This window comes from Excalfactoria chinensis, chromosome 5 (genome assembly GCF_039878825.1).
Source record: "Excalfactoria chinensis isolate bCotChi1 chromosome 5, bCotChi1.hap2, whole genome shotgun sequence".
Classification (NCBI taxonomy): domain Eukaryota; kingdom Metazoa; phylum Chordata; class Aves; order Galliformes; family Phasianidae; genus Excalfactoria; species Excalfactoria chinensis.
Genome location: NC_092829.1, coordinates 30,313,979 through 30,338,531, shown reverse-complemented (window position 1 = coordinate 30,338,531; position 24,553 = coordinate 30,313,979). Strand labels below are relative to the sequence as shown.

The window sequence follows — 24,553 nt, the reverse complement described above, 5'->3', positions numbered from 1 at the left end:
CTTAACCAAAACACATTGGGCTTGGAAAAATGGTTCTTTTGAAGAAACCAAGGTCCTTCCATAGCTAGCAACAAGTGTTCAGAAAAAGTGTGTCACCCTTTGAGATACTACTTGCTCTTTAACACTTTCACTGTAGCCGTTGGAACTGAAGTACAGGACAGTCAAAATAACCAGCTGAAAAAGCAGATAATAAGGCTAGAGTAGGGACTACTGAGATATGACCTATTTGTAGCTCCAGATATGACAAAAATTCAAGAAGAGATGAAATACCATTCCTTTCATTTGACTAAAAGAGATTATAAAACACATAAGCAAAACCCCATGCTATAACTATTTTCAAAATAAAATACTCATAAAAAGGGCCTGGGTACCCACCCCCCTCCAAGCCCTGCTACACCTCAGACCTGCCTCTGTGCACCTTGCTGATCTTGAATGAGAAATACAAGGCTATAGATACTCTTTGCTCCTGATCTATATTCCTCAGTCATACAGAAAGATCCTTCTTTGTTTTGTAGAAATAAAAATACCAAGTTAAAAAAAAAAAGAAAAAGAAAAAGAAGGGAGGTACAGGGGAGAAGCAACCCCTCTCATAACACTTTTGATCTTTACCTGGGGACGTTGGAAGGCAGAAGGTGTGACAGATACTCAAAGATGCTTGGAGACCAGAACTCCAGTTCCTACCTGGTGCCACAAAGTCACCCACAACACATGCCATGGCTGTAGCAACAGTGCCTCCTCACAGTACAAGCTGAAACATTGAAGAGTGATGCAACGTAGCTTAGTGGCTGGAACTAAAGCACAGGCACACGGGCACAGGCCTAGACACAAATTCCACTGCTAGGTAACCTGAAGTTTTTGCCTCCTTGCCTTGACTTTTCACAAAGCTTTCCTGTCTGTCTTTGAGAATATAGAAGTTCCAGAAGTCTACAGAGCCCTGTGCGATGACTTAAAGGTTCTTGTCAATGAAATTAATTACTCTGGTGACAAAGATTTACAGATCGATTTGCTGTAATATTTGGGTCTTTTTCCTTATGAAGAATGCCAAGCCAGATGCAGAATTTCACAGTTCAGTAGTTCTTTCACAGAGGTCTCTCCAGACAGGAATTTACTTCAGCCTTTACTGCAATAAAGGAAACCAAGACATGGCTAGGGACACATACGCTGCATTACTGTCTTGCAGCATTACCATCTGGTTTTAACTCAACAAAACTCCCTTTTCCACTAGCTGGAGGGTTTTTTTTGTTTGTTTGGTTGGTTTTGCTGTTTCTTGGAGGGAGTTGGAGTTTTGGTCTTATGTGCGTTTTGATGTTGTTTGTGATATTTCATTAAGTTTAATTTATTATTTTGAGGCACTCACTCAGCTCTCTCCAGTGGATTCCTTCTTCTACATATTATCTATACAGCACCATCCATCACATCAGAGCAGTTACAAGAACAGCAAGAGCATTTCTCAGTACAGCATAAAGTTAACAAGATAACAGTGTTGATAATAATAATGTTTGACTTGAGTTTTTGCGGCATTAAGTAGCCAGATTCATACCTTGAGGTTAGCATTTCACTTGGATCACTCTTGACTTGGACAGGCTAAGTCTAAATGATACTGTCAACACTTCAAGGGACTAGACCTTGGGGTCTAAGACACTGCCTTATTGACATGGGAGTTCAGATTTTTCCAGACAACTCATCAGATTTGCAAATGCTGTTATAAAACCTTGTTTCTTCAAACACCATAAGAACCCAAACAACACAAAGCCATTTTCATTCCTTGTTGTCCTACGCACTTTCCAATCAGCACCAACAGCATCAAGCTGGAGACATTTCAAGTCTCTCTTGAGCTTCTCACAGACTCACCATGCTGTCACTTTTCTTCATAGCCCTCTTCCACACATCAGAAAACTCCTGCTAAGCTCCCTCACTTCAGACAGTGGTTTCTCCAGCTTCAACTACCTACCTCCATAAAAAGCGATGGCACAGTTATGTGGAATTTTGGCATACTTTTGTTGCTGTTGCAGCTTCTTTTTTTCCTTTCTTTCTGTTATAAGTATCTACCTGCAAAGACAGTTCCTGCATCTTCCAGTTTCAATGATGTTTAGGTGAAAATATTAGTGGATGCTAATAGCATGTACTACATTCCTACTTGCTATGTTTTGTCCAAGTTGTCAGTCCAAACAGGACAACATTTCAAATTTGGTTTCAAGAGGTGCAGAACCACCTCACCTCTACCGGGAGAGACAAGAAGACTTCTGAACAAAAGCCTAACTTTACCTTATATAACTTTACCTTTGCCAATTCAACTCTTCAATATTTTGAGAATCAAGATGAAGTGGGAGGGACAGATTATTCTAAAATACAATTATCAGAGCATAAAGGAAAACTTCGGTGGGTTTTTGTTTGGTTTTTTTGTGGCTCATAATTCCCTAGAATATAAAAATCTTTTCTACTGCCCTGGTCAACAGAGAAAATCTCATACCTATAATTACTGATCTAGCAGACAAAAGATTTCACAATCACCTTCTGACTCACTTTGAATGGGAAACATTAAGTAAGAACAATAAAGACAGTAGGACAAATTTAATAATTTAACTACAATTCCCCCCCACACACACCCCCAAAAACCACACAAGAACAAAGCAGTCTCAAGAAATTCCTCACATACAAAAAGAGCTTTTAAAATGCTCCCCAGAGAAGGATACAAGAGAGGAAACTGTTCCAGCATGCCTTAATGCCACCAGAAGTTCTGCACTGAGCACAAATTGGGAAAAAACAGTGAGCATTTCCAGCTTCTGCAGAGCTGGGGCTGGACCTTGGAAGAGCGCCGAAAACACCCCAGGGAGACTTCAGACAAACACAGCAGGACCCAGATCTGCCTCCCACAACATGTGATTCATATGGTAGGAAGCAGTATCCAAATCCCAGTTCTTCACCAGCATCAGAGCTCCTATCTTAAACTCCTTCAATCTTAAAAACAAATAAACAGCAAAAAAACAAAAAACAAAAAACACCCCTCTGTTTCCCCATGGTCCCCTCTTTGAGTGTTCATATTAACAAATCACTTCCTGTGCTAACTAATGCAACGTGCCCCCTGCCATTCAGTTGCACTTCCTTGTCCCTTAAAGAACTATTCTCCATGAATTCTCTGCACCAACCAAGTCCCACCTCACTGTTTAAAGAGATTATTTACAAGTTAATGCATTTTTTCTTTCTCCCTGAAGCAGATGTTCGATTTTCTCCCTCTGGATTATAGCCTGGTAAAGTCTATAAACCACGTTTGTGGACCAGGGAGAGTTTATCACTAGACCAGTGACAGAAGATCCCAAGGAACAGTATATATAAGCGCTACACAATCAGTGCCCCTACACCACATGTAGGGGTGTAGCACTTCTATGACAGGCTGCACTATGCAGTCTCTTCAGCTGTTCTAGAGATCTCAGTCTACCAGAAGGTACACACACAGTGCTTACAGGTTTCTCGGTAGTGGAACAAGAGCTTCTCATGCAGCTCTGAGATCTACTCAATTGTACGGTTCAACCTCTTGCCACTTTGTGAAGTTTCTCACAGAAAGGAAATAGAAGACTCAAGTAAAATACACTAAAAATAGCAGAAATGCTCGTTCCCTGGAGACACACTCTTGGGAACACTGCTAGCTGCAATGTGCAGATTCCTTGAGAACATTTACATAGGCAATACAGATGTCTGACTTCTGAGATCTAGTGGGAAAAGCTACAGGAAAGGAAGTTATTTTGATGCTGATAGATTAGTGTCTAGACAGTAAAACAGAAATCCACGGGGTGGAAAAAAAAGAAACAAAAACAATTGGAGTCAACTTACTGAATGTTATCAATCACAATTCTGTAACTCCTCTCTTTCACATCAACACAGAATTTCAGAGAACAGCACATGCACTTAATCAGAAAGAGTAAGTGGTACAGAGGTCACAACGTAAACAGGAACGAGAGATCTCCAAAATCAGAATTCATTGCTTCGGTCAAATTTGGCATGAACACATCATCTTTAACACCCATTCCTAGGAAGCCTACAGACCAACAGTAAATGTTACAAAACTGTTCCATTATTAAAGGCAGACACACTATTATACAGTCTTCCTGGTTTTGTTCATCTGTTTCCTGTCTTCTCTATAATGGGATTTGAAGTCTTTTAGGGAGAGGACTGGGAAATTGCAACAGATAACCCACTAGTAAGGCAAAGGGCACTGCAGAGCCAAGGCTAGCAGGTAGAGCATAGAGCTACAAAGACAAGAGAAGTACAGCAACCCCACAGCTCTTTTTTTCAGACCTCCGGTCATTTTCCTTTCTTTCAGTCTCCACTCCAATATAGTTTGCCAGCTATGTTCTGGTCATTAAAATTAAGAGCACAGGACAATACTCTAAGGAGGCGGCTTAGAATCAATGGAAAGCAGCTCAAGTTTGGGAAAGAAGTGTTAAAGGCATCTACTTTTCAACTGGATTTCCTCTCGTAATAATTTGTGTTTCACCAGGATATCAATAAACTACTGAACAGCCCAATCTAAACTCAGTTCCCCCTGTGCCCACTCCTCCCCAGCCACCATTTACTAGTTACAGTATTCAGCTGGAGTTAGACAACACATCCTCAGGCTAACATCACATTCCAGCTGTGCAAACATGAAAGAGCCTTTCAAAACCTCACAAGAGCATATTACGTTAGAGAATAAGTACAAGAGGTCTTTCTCCAAAAGGATTTCAAAGGCACAGTTGCTAAAATACAAGTTCAAGATCTAGCGTTGCCAATGGACCCACTGACAAACCTTAAAACAGTTCTCAGCTCTTAAAATGATGCTGCAATTGTGTCAAAGACCACTTTGCAGTTGAACACATCATTATAATGTGCCAATTTCTACCAGAATTAAAGGTGATTTTTCAAGTAGAAGCAGAATTCAATGTCTGGAAAACCAGGGGAATTAACACACATACAAGATCCCCCAGAAGCAACTCAGTCTTAGCTAATGCCATAGAGGATAGTAAACACCTGTCTCAGCTCAGATAAACACAGATTTTAAATTGTAATTCTCTTATCTACAGAGCTCTACAGCATCTTACCATGGTTCCACCACCCAAGCCACAAGAGGTTAAGGTAAAAAAGGGGAACGGTTCTTCCACATAACTGATCTAGAAAGCAGAATGTGGTTTAATCAAATAAACTCTCTCTCCTTTTCCGACCCTTTTCCCCAATACATCTCCTAGATTAAAGCACTTCTTACTCTCCTTGGAAAGACAGTCCGTATTTAAGCTATTACCAGAACTGGCAGAAAAACAAACCCATCTGTTCCTCAAAAAACAAGCCCATTGTTCTTCCCACCCTCTTTTTCTTGATATCATGCCTAAGGATGTAGCATACAAAGGCCTCCCAAGCACTAAGAAAGGTCACCTAGGATTATGACAGCAGACTTTTACTTTCTCTCCATGCAGAAAGGGGGAAATTCTTACCATTAATGAGGTGGGTGGAAACGCCTGTTTCATGTTAAACAACATGATCCACTTTTGCGTCTTTGCCCTGCCAGCATCAGAAAATACAGCCATAAATGCAAATCACTGCAACCTAGTTACGGCACATCAAAGCTGTCACTGTCACTCTTATTCTCGGGGTGGAAGAGACAAACAGACAGTTGACATTTACTCCTTAGCTCACTGTGTAAACAGAAACCAAGTTGCAGTATCTATTCCTCTGCTGCATAAAAGTACTGACCACAGGCTTCCCTGCAAAAACTGCCCTGTCAGGCCTAACATCTGTTCTATAGCAACTCCACAGGGAAGGGTGAGCTACCCAATTCCCATGCTTCCTCTCAGTACCTGTGGTTTTTGCAATTCTCCTTCTCTGCTCCTATTCATCAACAATGAAAGTCACCTGTAAGACACATTAGAATGGCAAGGAGCGGGTCATGATCATACACCGTGTTTCAGGGCGCATAGCTCTGCCACAGTTACAGAAATTGCTTGCATTGGAAAGGGAAAACACATTTAAGGTTAACATAATTAAAGGAGTTTGAAAGTAAGAAGCTACTATCATGCGGCAGGCAGAACTATGCATACTATTATTTTGCATTCTGAAGACCACAGTTTGGAAACGTCTAATGTCACTGTAGCATAGTTACAAGCAATGGATTTCTAGACCAGACTCTGCAAAAAGCTCCCAGAAAAGCAATTTTCCATATGCACTGTTCTGAGGGGAGGCCATGTGATCACAGCTGCAAAATTAGTACATATGAAGGGAACTGGCACTCCAGAGCAAAAAGGATTAAATAAATTTCATTAACAAGGTTCATGGCAATGGGAACATAACCTGGAAATACTCTTGAGTATTTTTTCCTGGTGGGCATCTTCTCACAGACAGTGGTAATCACCAATATTAAAAGCTGACCAGCAGTGTAAGAGAGCTTCATGTCTCCAGTCTCCCTAGTTCCATGATGAGAACACACGCTGTCAGAGCTGCGTGAGCCACGAATACTAATATTAATAGCTGCAGTTCTAGCTGGAAAGAGATGCTTCTGTCATCCCAGTTTGCCCAGTATCTGGTTAAGCTATTCTCTTCAGTACCAGGCATTTATTTGATTGGCATCTTCTGTTCTGGCAGCCTTAGCAAGGAGGCCTTTCAGACCTCAAAGCAAACTAGCTGCATAACAAAAAGGAAGTACAGCCTCTCAAGAGCATTCATTTCAGGTGGAATGTGGAAGTGCCCAGAACCTAGAGAGCATTCTGAGGAATTTTTCTTTCTCATGTTGCTGTTTATTACAATAAAGCACTCCCACAATTCCAACGCAAATGTGAACTTTTCTACTAAATGTAGCAGAAACTAAACTAAACCATCAAGAAGGAATTTCTGACAAAATTTTACTGTGCAAAGATTTTTGCTCTGGCATTCTGCCCCATCCCCTTTCCTCCCAGCTCATGAACTCTTACTGCTTGTGACAATGAATCATATTAGTCTGTTTAGCCATTTTCTCTCCATATTTCTGTTTTATGCTGACAAGAACAGATAAGTACAACTTTGTTATAAGGTTTTAATTGAAAGTCAGTATCTTGGCTGCTTCCCCACATTTTGAATTGCATCTTCTCGTCTTGGTTTCTCTCCTCCTGGTACATCGAAAGCACAGTAATTCAGTTCTCTCAACATCTACAGACACAAAGCACTAGTAATGTGGGATACAGCAGTTAAGTTCTTACATCTTTAATTATTCTGACTGATTTGCCTCTTCCTTTAAAATTCACAGTCTTGTTAAAAGTACATTTGAGAAAACCACAAGTTCACTACTAGCTACTCCCAAGTAATTAAGTCCATAAAGCCAAACAAGGAACAAGGGAAATAGAACTAATCTCTCCTTCATGCTTATTTTTCGCCCCTCTTTTCTTACTCCAATTTGTATATAAATGCTCTTATCTTACTGAATATTATAAGGCAGCAAAAAGTAGAATTAATAAATGCTGGTTATCTTTCTCTTGCAAGCCTTAAAACAACAACTGTCCTGAAATTGATAAGACCGAGGGTTTTCTCATCTGCTCTATAAACCTGCAATTTGATCAGGCCCTCAAAAAACAGACCATTAGTTGTTTCCTGCTTTCTTCCTGTGTTTTTAGTTCACATTGTTTAGATTTGCAGTTTTACTTTTTCTCCAAGCTGCTCCCACCACTACGCTGAACATTTGTTCATTTTTACTATCACTACCAAAAAAGGTGTTTAGAAAAGGATAAATAAGCTCATATGTGCCCCAACCAGCCATGTAAAGATGCAGGGCAGCCAAGGGTAACTGTAGATTCAAAAGTGTGTTCCAGAGTTGGTTGCACAGTATTTCAGTGAGTAACTCTGCAATGAGAGAACAGCCAAATTTGCAACAGCAGTCTGCTGGCACACTTGCAGAAACAGAAAAAGAAGAGGACAGCATGGTGTGACAGTAGCAATTTGCATCCCTGCTGCTCTGTGCTTTTTGTGCAGCTCACATGAGCCACAGGACACTCAAAATCTCCATCTTCACTCAGTACAATTCAGCTTAGCATCTAGAGTCAAGGCACTCCAGCCTTGTTTAAGTTTACAGATAGATCTGTGTTCCACAGAAATTCATAGATTTTAAAAGACCTGGAGATTGGTAGAGTTAAAAATACACTAAGCGCACACATGCACACCTTGTCAGCAGCCACCACACTCCTGGAACGCCTTCCACAGTTCCTGTTTTCATACAGAGAAATTAAATGCCTCCCTTCCTCAGCACAATAAGTACCCTGTGCTGTTTACAAAGGAAACTGTAATTTTGCTCCTCCTTGATGCCCTGAGGGACAGTCCAGGCCTTCTGTCTCATTCAGGAAGAGCCTCCACTTTGTCACAAGCTGTTTGTCCACGAGTATCAGCCAGGAGGTCCAGTCTGTGGCTGGTCCTAATAGTGCAGCTCCCTTCAGAGCAACAGGCAGCCCTGATTCAAGCCAGTATTGCTTTGGAGAATCACTTATTGAATTAGGCCCTTTGCAAACAAACTTAGTAAGAAAAGTCCTTATGGGTACATGCAAAAATTATGCCTGTGGACATTTCAAACTATATAACATCTATCCACTTAAAACATACCTTTGTCTGGCTGTTCAACAGTTAAACACACTGCTGAGGACAAGGCTCCAGGCAACCATCTGCATTTACTGCCAAGTGCCTTCCAACCACACTGTCACATCATCAAGCCAAGGGGCTCCAATCTTGGACACTGGGAGTCAGCTACTAACTTTAGGGTCCAGACATGGTCAAGAGGTTGTACAAAGTACTCTTGCCTCTCCTTAGTGTGCCATGAAGACAATTTTGTTCTCTTGTCCCAGGGATCAGATAACCAGCTTGCCTTGTCTCTTCATTTCTACATGTAATGAAACTGGAGAGGACACAGTGACCACATGATGATATTCCAGTAGAGCCCAGTGTACACAAGGCCTTAATGTGAGTTGCAAAGAACAAACAACAGCTAAGACCAGTTGAATATTCAATCAACAGGTCAGGAAGTAATTTTCACTACGAGAATTTTTTTGTTTTAAACAACTAATTTATGAAATACAAATTTTTCCCTTTCTCACCCTCCCAAAGAAATTGCTCTAAAACCTGCAGTCTGTGCACAGAATGTGTTTTTAGTACCCAAGAGGCCTAGAAGGCATACAATGAATAGGATGCAGGTGCTGCCTGTTTCCACTGGTCAAAATATATGAGACAGGATAATGTAACTACCTTAAATTATTCCTGCAAGCATAATTTAAGAATGCTTCTCTAGCGTACCACTGCAATCCCAATAGACTCTTTGTTTCAACTGTTCCACTAGGAAATTCTCAGTCACTCTGAATTAGCAAGAAAGAATGCTGTCAGCAACAAGAGCCTCGTATCTAACAGTTCACACTTAGGCCAATAAGTAACCAGCTTCCTCACAGCAGCAACAATCCACTTTTAACACGGGGCAGCCACCTTCAGCAATCCTTCAGAATCCAGATACAGGGGGGAAAAAAACAGAGATGGCCACAAAGCAGCTTTTCAGTTATCAGCCAGAATACCCTCCCCTTAGAAGCTGGGGGCTGTAGTAATCTCCTTTTTGAAATGCTAATGTCATTACAACCATAGCACCAGAAGACAAGTGGTGAGGCCTGGGTGACAGAGACTCTGCTGTGCCCTTACACAGATGATTTAAACTGGGCCTTTTGTAGCTCTCCTCCCCAAAGCCCCCTGCCCGGAATCACACTTGACAGGAGATGCAGCTGCAGTCCGACCCTGCCGACAAGCAGGGGTGGAAAGATCAACGCAATGAATTCATGTGTGTGGGGTGAGGGTCTGGGGCACAGTAGCAGTGTGCCAGGGCATTGTGCTCTCAAAGCCTGTAGGAGCGTAAAGACAGCCTTGGGGAAGGCTTGGGGGGAAAAAAAATAATAATAAAAGGTAAAGCAAAAGGTTTCCAACCTCTTCCTTTCTACTGCTAAACAACTGCATGAACATAGGAATCATTACAGCTGCTCCTTAGGCTAAACAACAGATACAAGCATAGAAGAGCATGGCTAACAGAAACTGATCAAGAAATTGATCTGTTCTCCAGTCTCTGAGAAGAATTCCACCTACAGAGAGAGCTACTCCAAAGGGACAGAGAGATATCAATTTTCCTGAAAAATCAATGGGAACTGCTTGCTGTGAGGAGATCAAACACCAGACCGGGCACTGCAAGTTTGATTCTACCACCACGTGATACGTTACAAAGGATAAATGTTACCGGAGGGTTATTTAAACATTGTTTTCAATGTATTGCTCTCATTGACTCCGGTACAGCTCAGGGAATGGCTACAGAACACAAACTTCCATAATGATTCCATTCTAAATACTACAGCATTTGTTAAAGAGAAGTAAAATTCCTACAACTTTCTCTCTATTGCCACAGGAAGAAAGGTGATGGACCCTTCTGGGAGGTTGCATTTGGTTTAATCTGCACAGGCTATGAACTGTAAAGCAGCTTTGAAATGCTGCCACCAAACCCAAATCGTCTTTAAATGAAAAACATCTCCTGGTACCCTCCCTTGGTGCTAACTAACCAGTGACAGAAGACCAATGACAGGAAGATCATTTCCTCCATTTAAAGCTGCTAATTAAGTTAAGGGTTCAGGGGATGGAAACCGACTTAGTGATAGATGCTTGCCTGCTGTCAGAGGATGCAGAAGAGACATCCATTTTCATCCTTTCAAATTACTCTGCAGTCCTTGATGCAGCCAACCATGAAATACTCCTAACCCGACTCAGACAAGTGGCAGGTGGCCAGAGGCATGCGGTAAAATAGTTAAGCTTTTGCTTATTGACTGTAGGCAGAGATTGAACCTCCCCACAACACCCTTAATCAGCAGCAGATAATAAAATCTTTACATTTTGTATCTTAAAACTTAAGTCAATTACGTCCAAGAAGCATTTACAATGAAATGTGCAGGCTGTTCTACAGGAGTATTCCAAGGTTACCTTTGCTAGAGAAATCAAAGCCAAAAACAGAGTGGAGAAGTCACCATCTTTAAAATAAACACAAAACATGAAGGATATGGTCCTTTGCTTGTGCTGAACCATGAGTTGTGATGCAGCACAACTCCAACAGTACCAGGCTTTCTCAAGAAGCAAGTAAATGGAGTGAGAACTTGAACTACTGGAAACAAGCTGCACAGCAGTCACATCTCCAGTTACTTTGAGTTTCAAGTATAGCCACTCTGATGATAGGAGTGGAACAGGCCAGAGGAAACAGTAAAAGCACGCTTTCCTCCTAGCCAAGGATAAATCAACAGCTTTGGTATGACACAATTACTTTCCAAAAGGTCTCTGCAGCATCAAATAAGACTCCTGGACAGGCCCTCCGATGGTACAGGTGGTCCAGAATGAACCGGCAGCACCAGTGATCACATAACCTACTCTGATACTACTGATACTCTGGTACTTCACAACATACAGAATACCGCCTAGGCCCTTCATGGAGAACATCACCCTCAGCGGGAGCAATACTTTGTATTGACAAAGATCCAGCATCTAGCAGTTTTAATAGATTTCATTTGTTTACTGTAAGGATTGCTCTCCAGTGGGTACAGCACACAACTGTAGGATGTGAGGGAGAAGAACAAAGTTGCTTTTATCTATAAAACTGACAACAAACCAAGAAAAGCAGAACTTTCTCAGAAAGTTAAAGACATTTCTCCAAACATGGCAGCAACTCCCATTTGAAACTCCTCTTTGTCTTTTATTCCACACGTCGCTGCTCTACTGTCTTTCAGTTTCTCTCTCCTCTAGATCGCCCAGCTGTAATGTCAGAGCATCCATGGGCAGCCAAGCCAGCACTCCAACATCCTCTTTATCCTGCTCTGCTCCTGCTTTGAGGAAATTCCTTCCCTGAAGCTCCAGCCCCTGGAGGCTACATTTGTTTTGTAATCTCGAGTTCTTAAACTTCACCAGTCTCATTAGTCAGTGCTGCTGCATATAGAAAAGACTCAAAAGCTTGATGTTGTAAAGGCATATGCATGCATTAAGACATTTACCTAACAATTAAAAAAAAATAAACACATGCATACACTTCTACCAGAGTCCTCCCTCTCAAGACCATACTATTCTCAGCCGAGCTAATCAGCTTGCATAGCTAAAATTAAAACACTACCTTCTTCCAAGACTTATGCTACTTAATCACCAAGCCACTAATTGGCTTTTTAAACCAGCAGGAACTTTTCACAACTCCACTTGAGGAAACCTTCACCTCCTGCTTTCCTGAACTCCCCTGACCCTCTCCTCCTCCTGAGGATCTTCCTCCCCACTCACCTTCAGCCCATTCTGTCACCTTCCTACAAATCTCAATCTCCTTGTAGTCCTATTCCTATGCCCAGAGCCTTTCTCCAGAGATAACTAGAATATTTTGAAGGAAAGCACTACCCAATGCAGCACATTTTAACTTACTATCTCAGCAGCTGGTATTTCCTAGACTACAAAGTCATCTAAACAGCAACAATGGTAAGATCACAAAACAGTTTTATTCTTTCTAATGCATAATGATGTATCTGACAAAACTTGCTATATCCCATGCTAGTCCTTTTCTCAGGACATAGAAAGCATTCCTGTAAGCTATATGAGCAGCAGCGGCAGCTTTTGGCTTTCTAGTTACAACTCTGTGTGCATGTCAGGCCTATCATGTTCCTTGTCTAATCTAGGGCTGAGAATTCAAGAAATCCTCCAACAGATGTATATTTCTCTCTAGAGAAAGTATTTTTTGAATCAGACGTGATTCTCCTTCTTACTGGCTAAAAACAAAAACACACTTCAGAAAGCAGCAGCAGCAGCACGTATTTCTGCTCTTTAAGAGAAGAAGGATCTTCCCCTTTGAATTACACTGACTGGCTAGACAGCAAACACTGAACACACAGGATTTAAAAATGCTACTGTCAGGCCAAGGCAGTATGTGAGCATCCTCACAGCTTCTTCAGCACAGGAACTCCCAAAGCTCTGCTCCTCCTTCCATCATCATAAGATCCATTCTAGACTGGGCCAGAATGCTCACTTTATTCTTCAGTAGTTTAAGCAACAAGCCCTTCTAGTCCTATCTACCTGGCATGTCACACAACTCATCTAAACAGCCCTATACCTAAGATAGTTTTTCAAATCCCTTGAAAGACTTCTAATCTGGAAGCCATTCACCATATCAACACAACACTTCACAAAAGCAGAGGCTCAACCTCAGGAGAATTCCTACTTGCAGAGGAAGAGAAACACTCAGAGACTTTCTTCTTTGAAAGGAAAATGCTTTTTTAGATGCAGATCAACACACACAGATAAGCATGTACAAATGCTTGAGACAAAGTCATAGTCCAGTCACCAGGTTCCAATTGCTCTAATGACAGCACAAGTACATTCGAGCTTGCTGTTCAAGTAAGTGCCTTTCAGCATCCTATCCTCATTCTTGACCCTGGAGCATGTCCAGAGAAAGGCAATGAAGCTGGTGAGGGGTTTGGAGCACAAATCTTAGGAGGAGCAGCTGAGGGAGCTGGGACTGTGCAGTCTGGAGAAAAGGCTCAGGTGCAACCTCATTGCTCTCTCCAACAACCTGAAAGGAGGTTGTGGTGAGGTGAGTGTTGGCTTCCTCTCCCAGCAATAGGACAAGAGGGAATGGGCTCAAGTAGTGCCACAGGAGATTCAGGTTGGACGTCAGGAAGTTTCTTCTCAGAATGGTCAGGTGCTGACACAGGCTGCCCAGGGAGGTGGTTGAGTCGCCATCCCTGGAGATGTTCAAGAAACATTTAGAGACTGTACTAAGGGATGTGGTTTAGTCGGAGATACTGACGGTAGGTAAATGGTTGGAATGGATAATCTTCTACTTGTTTTCCCCTCATTGCTCATGTTAAGTATGCCGTGGACATCATAGATCTACACACTGTGTACCAGCTATTCCAGCAGTACCTGCAGTAATAGTCCAGAATGAAGTTTGCTACAGTTTCAGAGCAAATATACTTTTTGTTCTGTCATTCCTGCATCAGGGTCAGTAATAGGCGGCAACCAAAACAGGAGGTGGTAACTGCTTGTGCTGCTACAGTTATAAACATAAGGGGCTGGAGAAGCAGCAGCAAGGACAAATTGTACAGATGTAAGAGAGTGAGTCCAGCAAGTAGCAAAAAGCATTCAATGTATCTGGAAAAAAACACTATGCTTTCTCTACCACTGTAAATAGCTTAGAACTCAAAAGGCACAGAAATAGAACAAGAAATGTCAAATGGCACAAAGTAATCACAAGCGAACTTCTCTGTCCTGCTGTCAGGCCTTTTCCATGAGACTAGGAACAAACTCAAACTATTCCCAAAAGATAGGCTCAAGTAGAGAAAGAAGGAAGACTGACAGGAGCCAGCTGTGTGAGAAGACAGACAACCTGTATCTCTAGTGTAGCAGGCACCAGACATCAGGGGACTCCAACATCTGGACTAAAGTTGCAAGTACTTCCTCTTGAAGAATGAAGCTCTTATCAGTTTCCACCTTTTTCACTGTAGCCCATGAATCTGAATTAGATGAACCAGGCAGTTCTTGAGCTATTTCCTAAATTAGCTTGTTTTCCTGCTAGAAACCATGGCCAAGAACTGACGGCACCTTTGCATTAGGCGTGTGTTATATCAGACTTGCCAAGAGTAAAATTCAGACAGATGAAAAATTCAGGATTCAGAGGATTCCATCTGCTCTCCTCTTCTGTCTCCATCTGAAGACCAAAATTTGGTAGGTGGTACGTTTACTCCCCCACCACCTTCAAATACTTCATTATGAATCCATTCTTACCAGACTTCATTTTGTCTTCCCTTTTCTTGAAGGAAATGGGAAGATTCGAACTAAGGTGATCACTTCAACAAAGATTTACACAATTTTTCATATATTTAGAACTAATAAAGACAGCCAAGTATGCTTCCCACTTCCTCCTAAAATTACATACCTCTGTAACACATACAGGAAAGGCTTCAGACTTTTTCTGAGCACAGGAAATGGAAAGCTGAGTATTCAGCACAACATATCCAGAGTTACATTCTGTGATGAAACATTCACCTTTCTTGATTAAAGGAAACAAAAGGGTTTTTCCACCTCAGCTTGCTCTTCCCATCCTCCCAGTCCTCTCTGGCACCCTTTCCAAGCTCTCACAACCAGCATAACTTTGTGTTAACAAATATTCATTCTACATGGTTTTGAGTCATTTAAAATCAAATACTGTAAAGACACATAGAGGTGCCTTCAAGCACCTCATATGAACATATGAAGTTATCTCCCTACTTTAAACTGAAGGCAACCATCTCTCCCAAATACAATGGAGAAAAAAAAAAAAAAAAAAAGAAAGAAAGAAAAGCAGAAATGGGGCACAGATGCATCACAGCACAAAAGTAAAACTGTGAATCTTGGGTTGTATAACCACTTATGTTAATCAGTAAAACACCTCACTCATTTCTCATAGTGCAGCAGGGAATAAGAGTTTACTTACACGCGGGTCCTTTGGATTTGCTGAGCCAACCTGAAAGGAAAAAAAAAAAAAAGAAAAATTAGGATTATTATTAGGCTCACTTTAATTCATTCTTCAACCATTCAAACTGTTTAAAATTCAACAAGCTGTGTGACTACCTGAGATTCCTGTTAACGCCTTCAAGTCAGCTGCTTGAAAATCATTGCTTAGAGATCTGCATAAGAACAGAATGTTCCCTAAATAGCCTGGTTCTGGGCCCATCTGCATCTACCTCCTGGCAGCCTCACCACTGCTCTACGGCTCCTCACCATGCTCTTTTGTACCACTCTGCTTTTACGAAGCTCTCCAAAGGGAACAGAAAAAGGAACCATACTGAAAACTGCATCCTTCCCTCTCCATGGGCTGATACAACCATTTATTCAAACCTGTACTATAGGAAGCATGCAGATTAGAATTAAGGTCCTCTGTTCATGCACAACACCACCCCACATTTTTCTCTAGCTATCCAGTACTACTGCCCTTGTTTTTATGACCACTGAATTCATCCCTAGCAGTACTAAACTCCTTCCTTTCAACCACATAGTGAGAGACAAAGGAAACCTCTGCTTCATACAGATTCCCAAGGAATAGGAACAAGTCTGAATCTGCTCAGTGGCTGGAGTGTGCTTTAACAAGCTGTTCTATGCAATGCAAACAAACAACAGTGGTATCCAAGAGCTTCTGTGTAGAATAACCTTGGCACTGAAAAGACCTTAGAGCAGCATGCAGCAGATTGGCTGCATTTGCGTCAGAGACAATAAACAGAAATGAAGTCGTTTCAGTTTATTCAAGCTCAGTTTATCATTTTAATAGCAATCTTAAAAATTAAAGGGATAACTTTATAGTATTTCACACATGACCAGTCAACAAAAATCAGTCTGTGTTTAAATCTAAGTGGACTTACATTTGCCAAGTCTGCATTATTAATTTTTAAAGGCTAACATTTAAACTCTCTCCTTTATGTATATTGGTATTTGTTTAATTATACTTATGCTAACACCTTCACTTGCATTTCTCAAGATAGGCGATCCTCTTATCAGCAATGAAAAGCCCAACCTACTTTTAGACAGAGCTGGCTAGGAATCTCAGAGAAATTACACCACTGAGAACACAAACGATAGGAAGCTTTCAGAATATTTCAGAGACTACAAGTTAAAATTTTATAAGTAATTTACTCTGATCTGCTGTGATCCTTTCAGAAACAGCCTAGTCAAACAGGAGGGCTGCTATGAACCTGGTATACACACAAGGCCTTTGAGAACTCAGGAATAACCTTTAAGGGCCAGAACGAGGAAGCAGGAAGAAAGAATCGGGACAACAAAGAAAAGAACAGAGAAGTGCTACAGTTTAACAAAGCAGACCAAGCAGTTGTTATTCCTCCTCTCCAATAATTCCAACATTTCCCTGTATCTACCTACCAAGCACCCAAGCACTCAGCTAAATCCCAGAAGAACCCTCAAAGAAAAGAGAACAAGAACAAGGAACAAGAATTCAGCTGAAGTATTTCAGATCCTTGCTTTCCAAGGCTCTTCTTGGAAAAGAGCCTTTTCATTCTGCTCTTCCCCTCCCCCCCCCCCCCCCCCCATTATTTCCCTCAATTAATCTTGAAGAACTTGCTAGAGGGGTAAAAAGCCACAACAGTGATTGAGCTGAAAAAGTAATTATGAAGAGCACTGAAGCCTTGCCTAAATGCTCCAGATCTGGCATAGCTTCATTGTTTGCCCATCACCAAATGCTGCATTTGGTTTGTGTTAAAATACATGCCGTGGTCATTTTTACATTTGTGACTACCTTGCTGTGAGAAGGAATGAGCTCCCCCAAACTCTGCAGCAGGCTCAGTGACTAAGCAACTTATCACATTCATCTCACAGCACTCAGGGATATTTGGATAGATTGCTTGAGACAAAGTGCTGATGACTTTTGTTAAAAATCCATGCATAAATAAAATCAATTTATTACCAGAGGAGAGACCAGAAGCTCACTGACTGGAAATCAGTCTGCCCTCTGCATTCATCACATGTGAAAGTGAACACATCCCTGCCCAGAACATGAATATGTATCTAAGCCTCCTGAAAGTCAAGCAATAGCATCTCCAAACAGTAAAACTATCGCAATACAATATGCATTATATGGTTTTAAATGTATGAATAATAAGCTCCACTTTGTCACTCAAAGCCGAGCCAGCCCATTGTCTCCATGCTTGTCTGTCTTTTTATGAGAACATTCTTCATCTTTTGTAGCAATTGTGAATGTGTCGCATTGGCCCTGTATTCAAGATAAGCATTACCACCAGGAGATTTAATGCAATCTCTTGCTTCGTGTTAACATCGCTTTGTTCTGCCTGCTTTGAATGTTTTTGCTATGTAAACTAATAAAGTGAGGATGGGGGGTGGTTGGGGACAAAGACGAGGGAAAGATGATTTTCCAAGCGTCTTGTCAGTGCTCTTTGTCTCTCCATCTGGGTCTCCGCTCCTCGGCTGACTGATTCATGTCACTTGTGGCCAGTGCACTGCTGCAGGTGCAGCTCTCTGGGCCCATGACAGGCTGCCATGGACTCCCATCCCTCCCAGCCCCAGACTCTATGGATGGAAGTCCATTCTATCCTCTCCCCCTCAAGGATTTCCCCCTTTGTGCCTTGCCCTCTGCTATGATCCTGAGTTTCCCTCCGCACGCACTCACTTTCTCACTTCTGCTGAAGGAAATGCTTCATGCCTAGCCACTCTAATCCTATTTAGCTGATGATCTGCCTTGAACAGTTTAGCACAACTGGTTTCAGGTCCCAAATTAAAATGAACGGAAAAAGGGAAATTACATAGAACCATTCTAGAATCTTATGACATGCTTAACCAGTGCTTTTTCAATGTGATGCGAGATATCCCAAAAATGATACTGAAGATGCTTGCCAGCATAGTGGCTGCCTTCCTCATTTGGCAGTTCAATGCAGCACAAGGTATTTGCATACTGATTACAGAGTGTCTGAAAAGCGTTGCAGTATGTAACTGGAGTGTCAGGAAGGGACTGTGTTCCAGCCTCAGGCTGCAGGGAATATCTTGCAGGCCTACATCTGAAACAAGGCTGGGGTATTATCAACAACAGCTGGAAAAAATGAAGGACAGGCTTTGGAGAAAACAAAGACGAGAGACCTTTGTCCCTTTCACACTCTTATTTGTTCTTACCAGTCAGTCACATCTGTGATTCTTCCACATACCCCTTTTTACCAACAAAGCCAAAGCCAGTCTAGCCAGAAACACACAAAAGTCTGGGATCCCTCATTCCTCTTACACTCACTTCTGACAGAAAGGTCCTCCCGTCTCTACTGTTACTTGACTTATGCGTCATTCTATTCCACTATTTACATTATTTTCCGCAGTTGGTCACCAGACATCAAGAATCAAGCATGGGAAATGGGGAAAAACTCAAGATGCAGAAGAGATCCAACAGAGGAGTACACTTTGTGAATGCTCAGGTGCCAGAAGGTGCCACACAAACAGTGAACAGACTCATCAGCTGTGCAAAGAGCAGAAGTCAGCCTGTGCTTCCAAATTAATTCACATGAGCAGTTGCTACAGGGCATACAAATGCCTACGTGAGAATATCACAATCAAAAAATGGTCCATGCTTGCTCTTAAGACAGTCATGGCATCCCCAGCTGCAATGAAAAGATGAAAATGGAAGCAGAAAAAAAAAAGCTGAGGAAATCAAGATGGTAGCGTAAAAGACAAGCACTCTAGCACGCAAGACTGGTTCAGTCCAGATACTGCCCTTTGCTTAACAAGCTGGGGTGAAATCTTTCCTGCAAGCACAGAAATATGTATACAAACGCATCAACCACCTCCAGTTTCCCCACAAATATATAAGGCCATTTCCAAACTTAGACATCTCTCACCCTTTGCAAGTAAAGGTTTCACTTACCTTCGGCCTGTGCTTCCAAAATAAAGTTACCAAGGATAACTAGCAGAAGAAACAACCCATGGCTAGTCAAGACAAGAGATGATCCTGTGTTGCTCTTTGGTGCTACCATTCCATGGCACATCTTTTACCCACCAAGGTTTCTTCTAAAAAAGATCTGCTTGATTAGGAGCACCTCAATCTAGGAATAAAAAAGAGACAAAAGAACAGTAAGAATTGAACAAAACATTTACGACATCCAAAGGGATGTTATTATATTTAAGACCAGAACTTCTCACTTGACCTCTAACAGATCAAGAGTGAAGACTGCCCAGCTTACAATTAGTTTTAGATCTTCCTTTCAAGACAACCCCAGAGAATACAGTACCTGGAGAATTTGTTCTAGGAACAGTTACAAGGAAACCAGCCTTCCTACACCCACCTCACCTTTCAGAAGACACAACAGACTGTACCAGACAGCTAGGATAAATAAATCAAATGCTTCCTCAGACACCTGGAGAGGCACAGTAAGTCTGACAGCCAGCCAGCAGGCAGGCAAACACACATGAGGAGGAATGTAAAACAGCCTGAAAACCTCAGGTATAATGTGACAGTACACAGCACAGCAATTAGAATTGCAGGATGTGACACTGCTCATACCTGAGGACTGACAAATTCAGCCATAGCTCGTCTGACACTGTCACATTGAAAACACATATCACAGCTGGGACATCGAGAAAGCACAGGCTGAACCACAGCACAAGCTGAACACCTGTTTTTAGTGAAAAAAAGGCTCTTAAGTATACAGTCCCATTGAGCTAGCCAGCAAGACTTCTGACAGCTTTGGATCTGGATGAATTACAATGTCATGCATGAGTACAACGCTCCTGAAAAAGACTAAAAATCTGAGTAGTAATCATAACTTAGAAGAGTAAGAAGAAAACTGGTATAAAGACATCTGGTCAAAAACAGCCACAAAAAAAACCAGAAATTCATTTCAACACTTCTACTGTGCTGCTCCTCACACAAACATCTAAAGCTACCAGGGAAAAAAAGTGTAATTTATCTTGCAGAAATCACCTTTTCTTCACAGTTGACCAAAGGAATGCTTTTAATTTTGAAGGAATCTCCGTCTTAGCCACAGCTTCTTCAGTTAAATGGATATTTCTTCTGAAGGGAGATTTTTTATGGGGGGGGGGGGGGGGGGGGGTGGAAGGGGTAAAGTTTCAAAACTTCTGGATAACTCCAAATAAATCTAAGAGTTGTAGAGGTAGGTGTTGTACCATTTCATAGCCTGAGTGATCAGATGTGAGACCTGAAGAAGGCAGCATGACCTTGAGATCCTTAAGTACTTCTTAAAAGGATTCTACATGTCAGCACTGACCAGAGAAACACAACTCAAACAACCACAATGTACATTTCAAATTACTTAGGGGAGAAAAAAAAAGTAACATTACCATAAGGAATACATGAATTTGATCATAAAAGTTCAGTGATCCTAAAGGGACAGAGTTTTCCTAGCTGCACGTCACTGCTTTGCTCACATCTAACTCACAAGAAGGCCATCTTTAGCATTTGGATCTTTCATATGAATTAGTCTCTATCAAAGAGGACTTATTTTTCTGTATACATCCCCAGTTTGAAATAGCATTTCAAGATGATATTTAAAACTCAATGTGGTAAGTCTGGAGCTGATGCTACAATATATAACTCTGCCTGCCCATCAGTTTCCTGCTTAATTTGGAGAGGGAGGAAGAGAAATGAAGTGACCCCATTCTACACTTGCAGCAAAGTCAATACATTTCTAATACGTTCTACTGATGAAGACCTAATGTCTTTTTCACCATGCTCAGCCCTCCTACCAAGCAGAAAGGATTAAGGATGCTGCCATTTACCTGCTAGACTTCCTCCAGCAGCAATCAGACCACAGCATGAAAAACACTGCTCTGAAGAAAGCCAAGCCAGCTAGTCGGCACATCTGCCCCCTCCATGCAAGTCTAATCTCTCACACAGATTTTAAATTCCTACTCAGGTGGAGCATGCCAGCATCTGGCCTGTACTGCAGGCCAACAGTTGGGTGCTTCCTCCTGAATCACATGGAATTATAGCTCAACGCAGCACACAATTTTCAGTGAAGGGATGTCTTATTGCAGCAAGAAAGGTCTGCTCTTTCCATTCCAACTTAATGAAGCCTTATTAGCACATGAAACTTTGCAAGTCTTGTCAATTCAAGGGCAACCTTCCCTGCCCTGGGTCAGGGCTTAATGCATAACATCAGTGGGCAGGGGAAGTACGGAATACAACACAGTTATGACAGAATTCGTTCACAGAGATGCCTGAGGTGTGCTGCTCTGTCTCAGAGGCATTTTCAGCACCCAAAGATCATACATGGAAGCTAGCAGTCTAATTTTAGTCTCTCAACAATAAACAACAGATACCTAAATCAAGAATTTATTCTGGGGAAATCGATTACCACTAATTCTTGATTCACTAACAGACTGCTTTAAAGCATGCTGCTTTTACCACTCTACTAAAAAGCCAGGCATGGTTTCCCCATCTCCTTTTAGCTCCAAGTTGCTCAAGTCCCATATTATCAGGAATAGTGCCTGTCAGATGCTGGGCTGCCCCACAAGGAATGCCTAAATTGATGCTGTCATGCCTACAGTAACATCCCACTATGGTGATTTTGCTCAATGCAAGAACTCAAAGAGACAAAGGCAGCAAAACAATTTTGTTCTAGATAGGATTGATAACCCCCTCTGAATTGTTAAAAGACAATGGGCACAGGTATTGCCTGCAGGAGTCCTCCCTCAGGCTTCAACAAAGTTACAAAACTTGTTCCCAGCTTGACTCTCCCTTGGCAAAATTAGAAGACAAAAGAGATTCCAGCTAGATAAGAAGGTATCCTTTCTGCCCAGAGGGGAGCTGCTGGATTAGGAAGCTATTTAGACATTCAACTCCCTGAAAGCCGATTGTTGTTTTTAGCACTTTCCTTATACCTACAGCTCACGGGGAAACAGCTTTCATAACAACTTTCCTGTCCTCCACCCTCAGAAGTTAACTGGCAACACCCAAACAGCTCACTGAGGGTCTGCAGTGCTGCAGGGGTAACCTTTCCAACAGAAGCATCACACATTTATACAGATGAGACTATCTTCAATTACCTTCTTCACACTACTAAATTATTCCTCGTCTCTTTCCCACTTCCCCATCCCAGTGCAACTGAACCACAGCCCATAGGAACTCTTACAATCTAGTCTGACTGCTGCCAATGAAAATGAATAAATAAACACACCACAAAGAACTGAAGTTTGCTAGACTGACAGCCCTTATCTCAGGGCACAGCTTGGTGTGCTGTAGAGAGAAAACAGAAGCTAACAGGAAAAAAAATAAAAATAAAAATGAAGTGCTCTCCCTGTTCCAGCAGCACCAACACATTGTAGAATGCACACATTTATCAGCAGAAACATACTCTCAGGGAGAGAACTTAACAATTCATGGGTTTGTGTAAATCAAAGTGGCTCCCCTGGTTATACACAGCAGCAAGGAGCACACTGGGTTCATTACTGGATCCTAGCAGCAAGGCAGAAGCCTATAGTAGCATGAGGATATGGAAGTGGAATGCTTCAAACTCGTTTCATGTGCCACAGCCTATGCTAAAGGGTTACGGGAGGATTAAAGTCCAAGCAGATGTTTTCAAAGATAATATTTAGTAAAGTCAGCAGTTCCCTTAAATATAGCAAGAAGGGGAGAGGAGATTCTTCTTGGTTAACTGCTTCAAGCCACAGAGGTCATTTTGTTTTCATTTTAAATCTGGAGAATATAAACTGTCCTGCATGGCCACAAAGTCAACAGCCCACACCCTCTCCAGGAACGCTCCAAACAAGGAAAGAGCTCCTTGCTTCCTGGTTCCAGCCACCCCTGGCTCCTACAGGTACCGCAGGCTGAGGCAAGCACCAGCAGCTTTCCCAGGGACCCTCCACAGCCCTGCTCCCAGCACCAGGATCTGCTGGCCTCACAATAATAGCTTGCTCCTACATGAACGCCCTGAAGTAGGCACTGCTTTCCCCGATAGCACACACACCGGACTTCCCACTCCTAAACCACAATGGGCCCTTTCCAAGATGACGCACTTGCTCTTGGCAGCAGCTTCCCTAAGCTAAGCTGTTTGGGGACCTCTGCCATTTCTCCTCTAGACCTTTAGAAGCTGCCAATTGCCAATTCAGACCCTTCAATACAAGATCACATCACAAGCACGCATACATTTTCTAGGATTATGACTAATTTTCTGGTTTTTTTCCTCCCCATTTCATCGCTGCAGTGCTCCTAGATTGCCACAGAAAAGTGAACTCTGAGGGAGGTCAAGATGTGAAAAAGCAGCAGTTTCAGGCAGTTCAGGTGCACCGAGGACAAGGGATCAGGGGTCAGAGGACAGTCTGAGGCACTGTGGTTGCACGATGTGCCTGGGGCAAGGCTGTGTACGACCTGTGTCATTATTGCTGGAGAACAGTCTTTAACCTGGATTCTATGCAGTGTGTCTTGGGAAGTGTTAAGTATGTCTGGAATGCTACTGGCTTACTTTTAAATACCATGCTGCAAACTTGCCAAAGGAAAATGAGTTATCCTCATGCACATCAGAAATCTTTCCTTTAACCACTTAGTTTCTGCCTCCTGTCTTACAGAACAATATTCAGAAATTGCTTGCCATGCACACAGCAAGAATTGTGCCACAGAGCAAGAGGACTGTTTTGCCTCACGGCCATACTGCAGGCAGAACTTGACATGTACACTGCTTCAGAGGGTTTAGCTTTCACCTTCAACTGCTGTTCATGTTTCTACTACCTTTTATCCTTATTTTGTGCACCTCCAGTGAACAGTCAAACTTCAAAAACAAACCCCGAAATCCTCATCCTCTTAACTGGCTGATGAGGAAAAATTACAGGAAAAAAAAAAGTAATAAAAAATCAAGTCCAAAGGACCAGCACATAACCTCCTGCAAAAGTTCTGGGTTGGAAGGGGCCTTAAAGGCCACCTAGTTCCAAAGCTGTACTTGCTTGCAGGCAGGGCTGTTGCGCACTAAATCAGGCTGCCCAGGGCCCCACTCACAACTCTGAATTTTGAGTTGCCATCCAAAATAAGGTGTGCAAAGAAGCAGGTACAGGGCTGCCA

At 42.1% G+C, this 24,553-nt stretch overlaps 1 protein-coding gene across 1 annotated transcript in view; it reads right to left on the bottom strand.

Moving 5' to 3' along the window:
- SUSD6 (sushi domain containing 6) overlaps positions 1–24,553 on the bottom strand; it is a 73,767-nt gene that overhangs the window by 23,677 nt on the left and 25,537 nt on the right. Inside the window, exons 3-4 of the mRNA XM_072337189.1 lie at positions 19,409–19,586; positions 15,479–15,508 (exon numbers count right to left, since the gene is read on the bottom strand). Of these exons, the coding sequence (XP_072193290.1) occupies positions 15,479–15,508; positions 19,409–19,529 (151 nt within the window). The 5' untranslated portion in view covers positions 19,530–19,586. The remainder of the gene's footprint in view (positions 1–15,478; positions 15,509–19,408; positions 19,587–24,553) is intronic.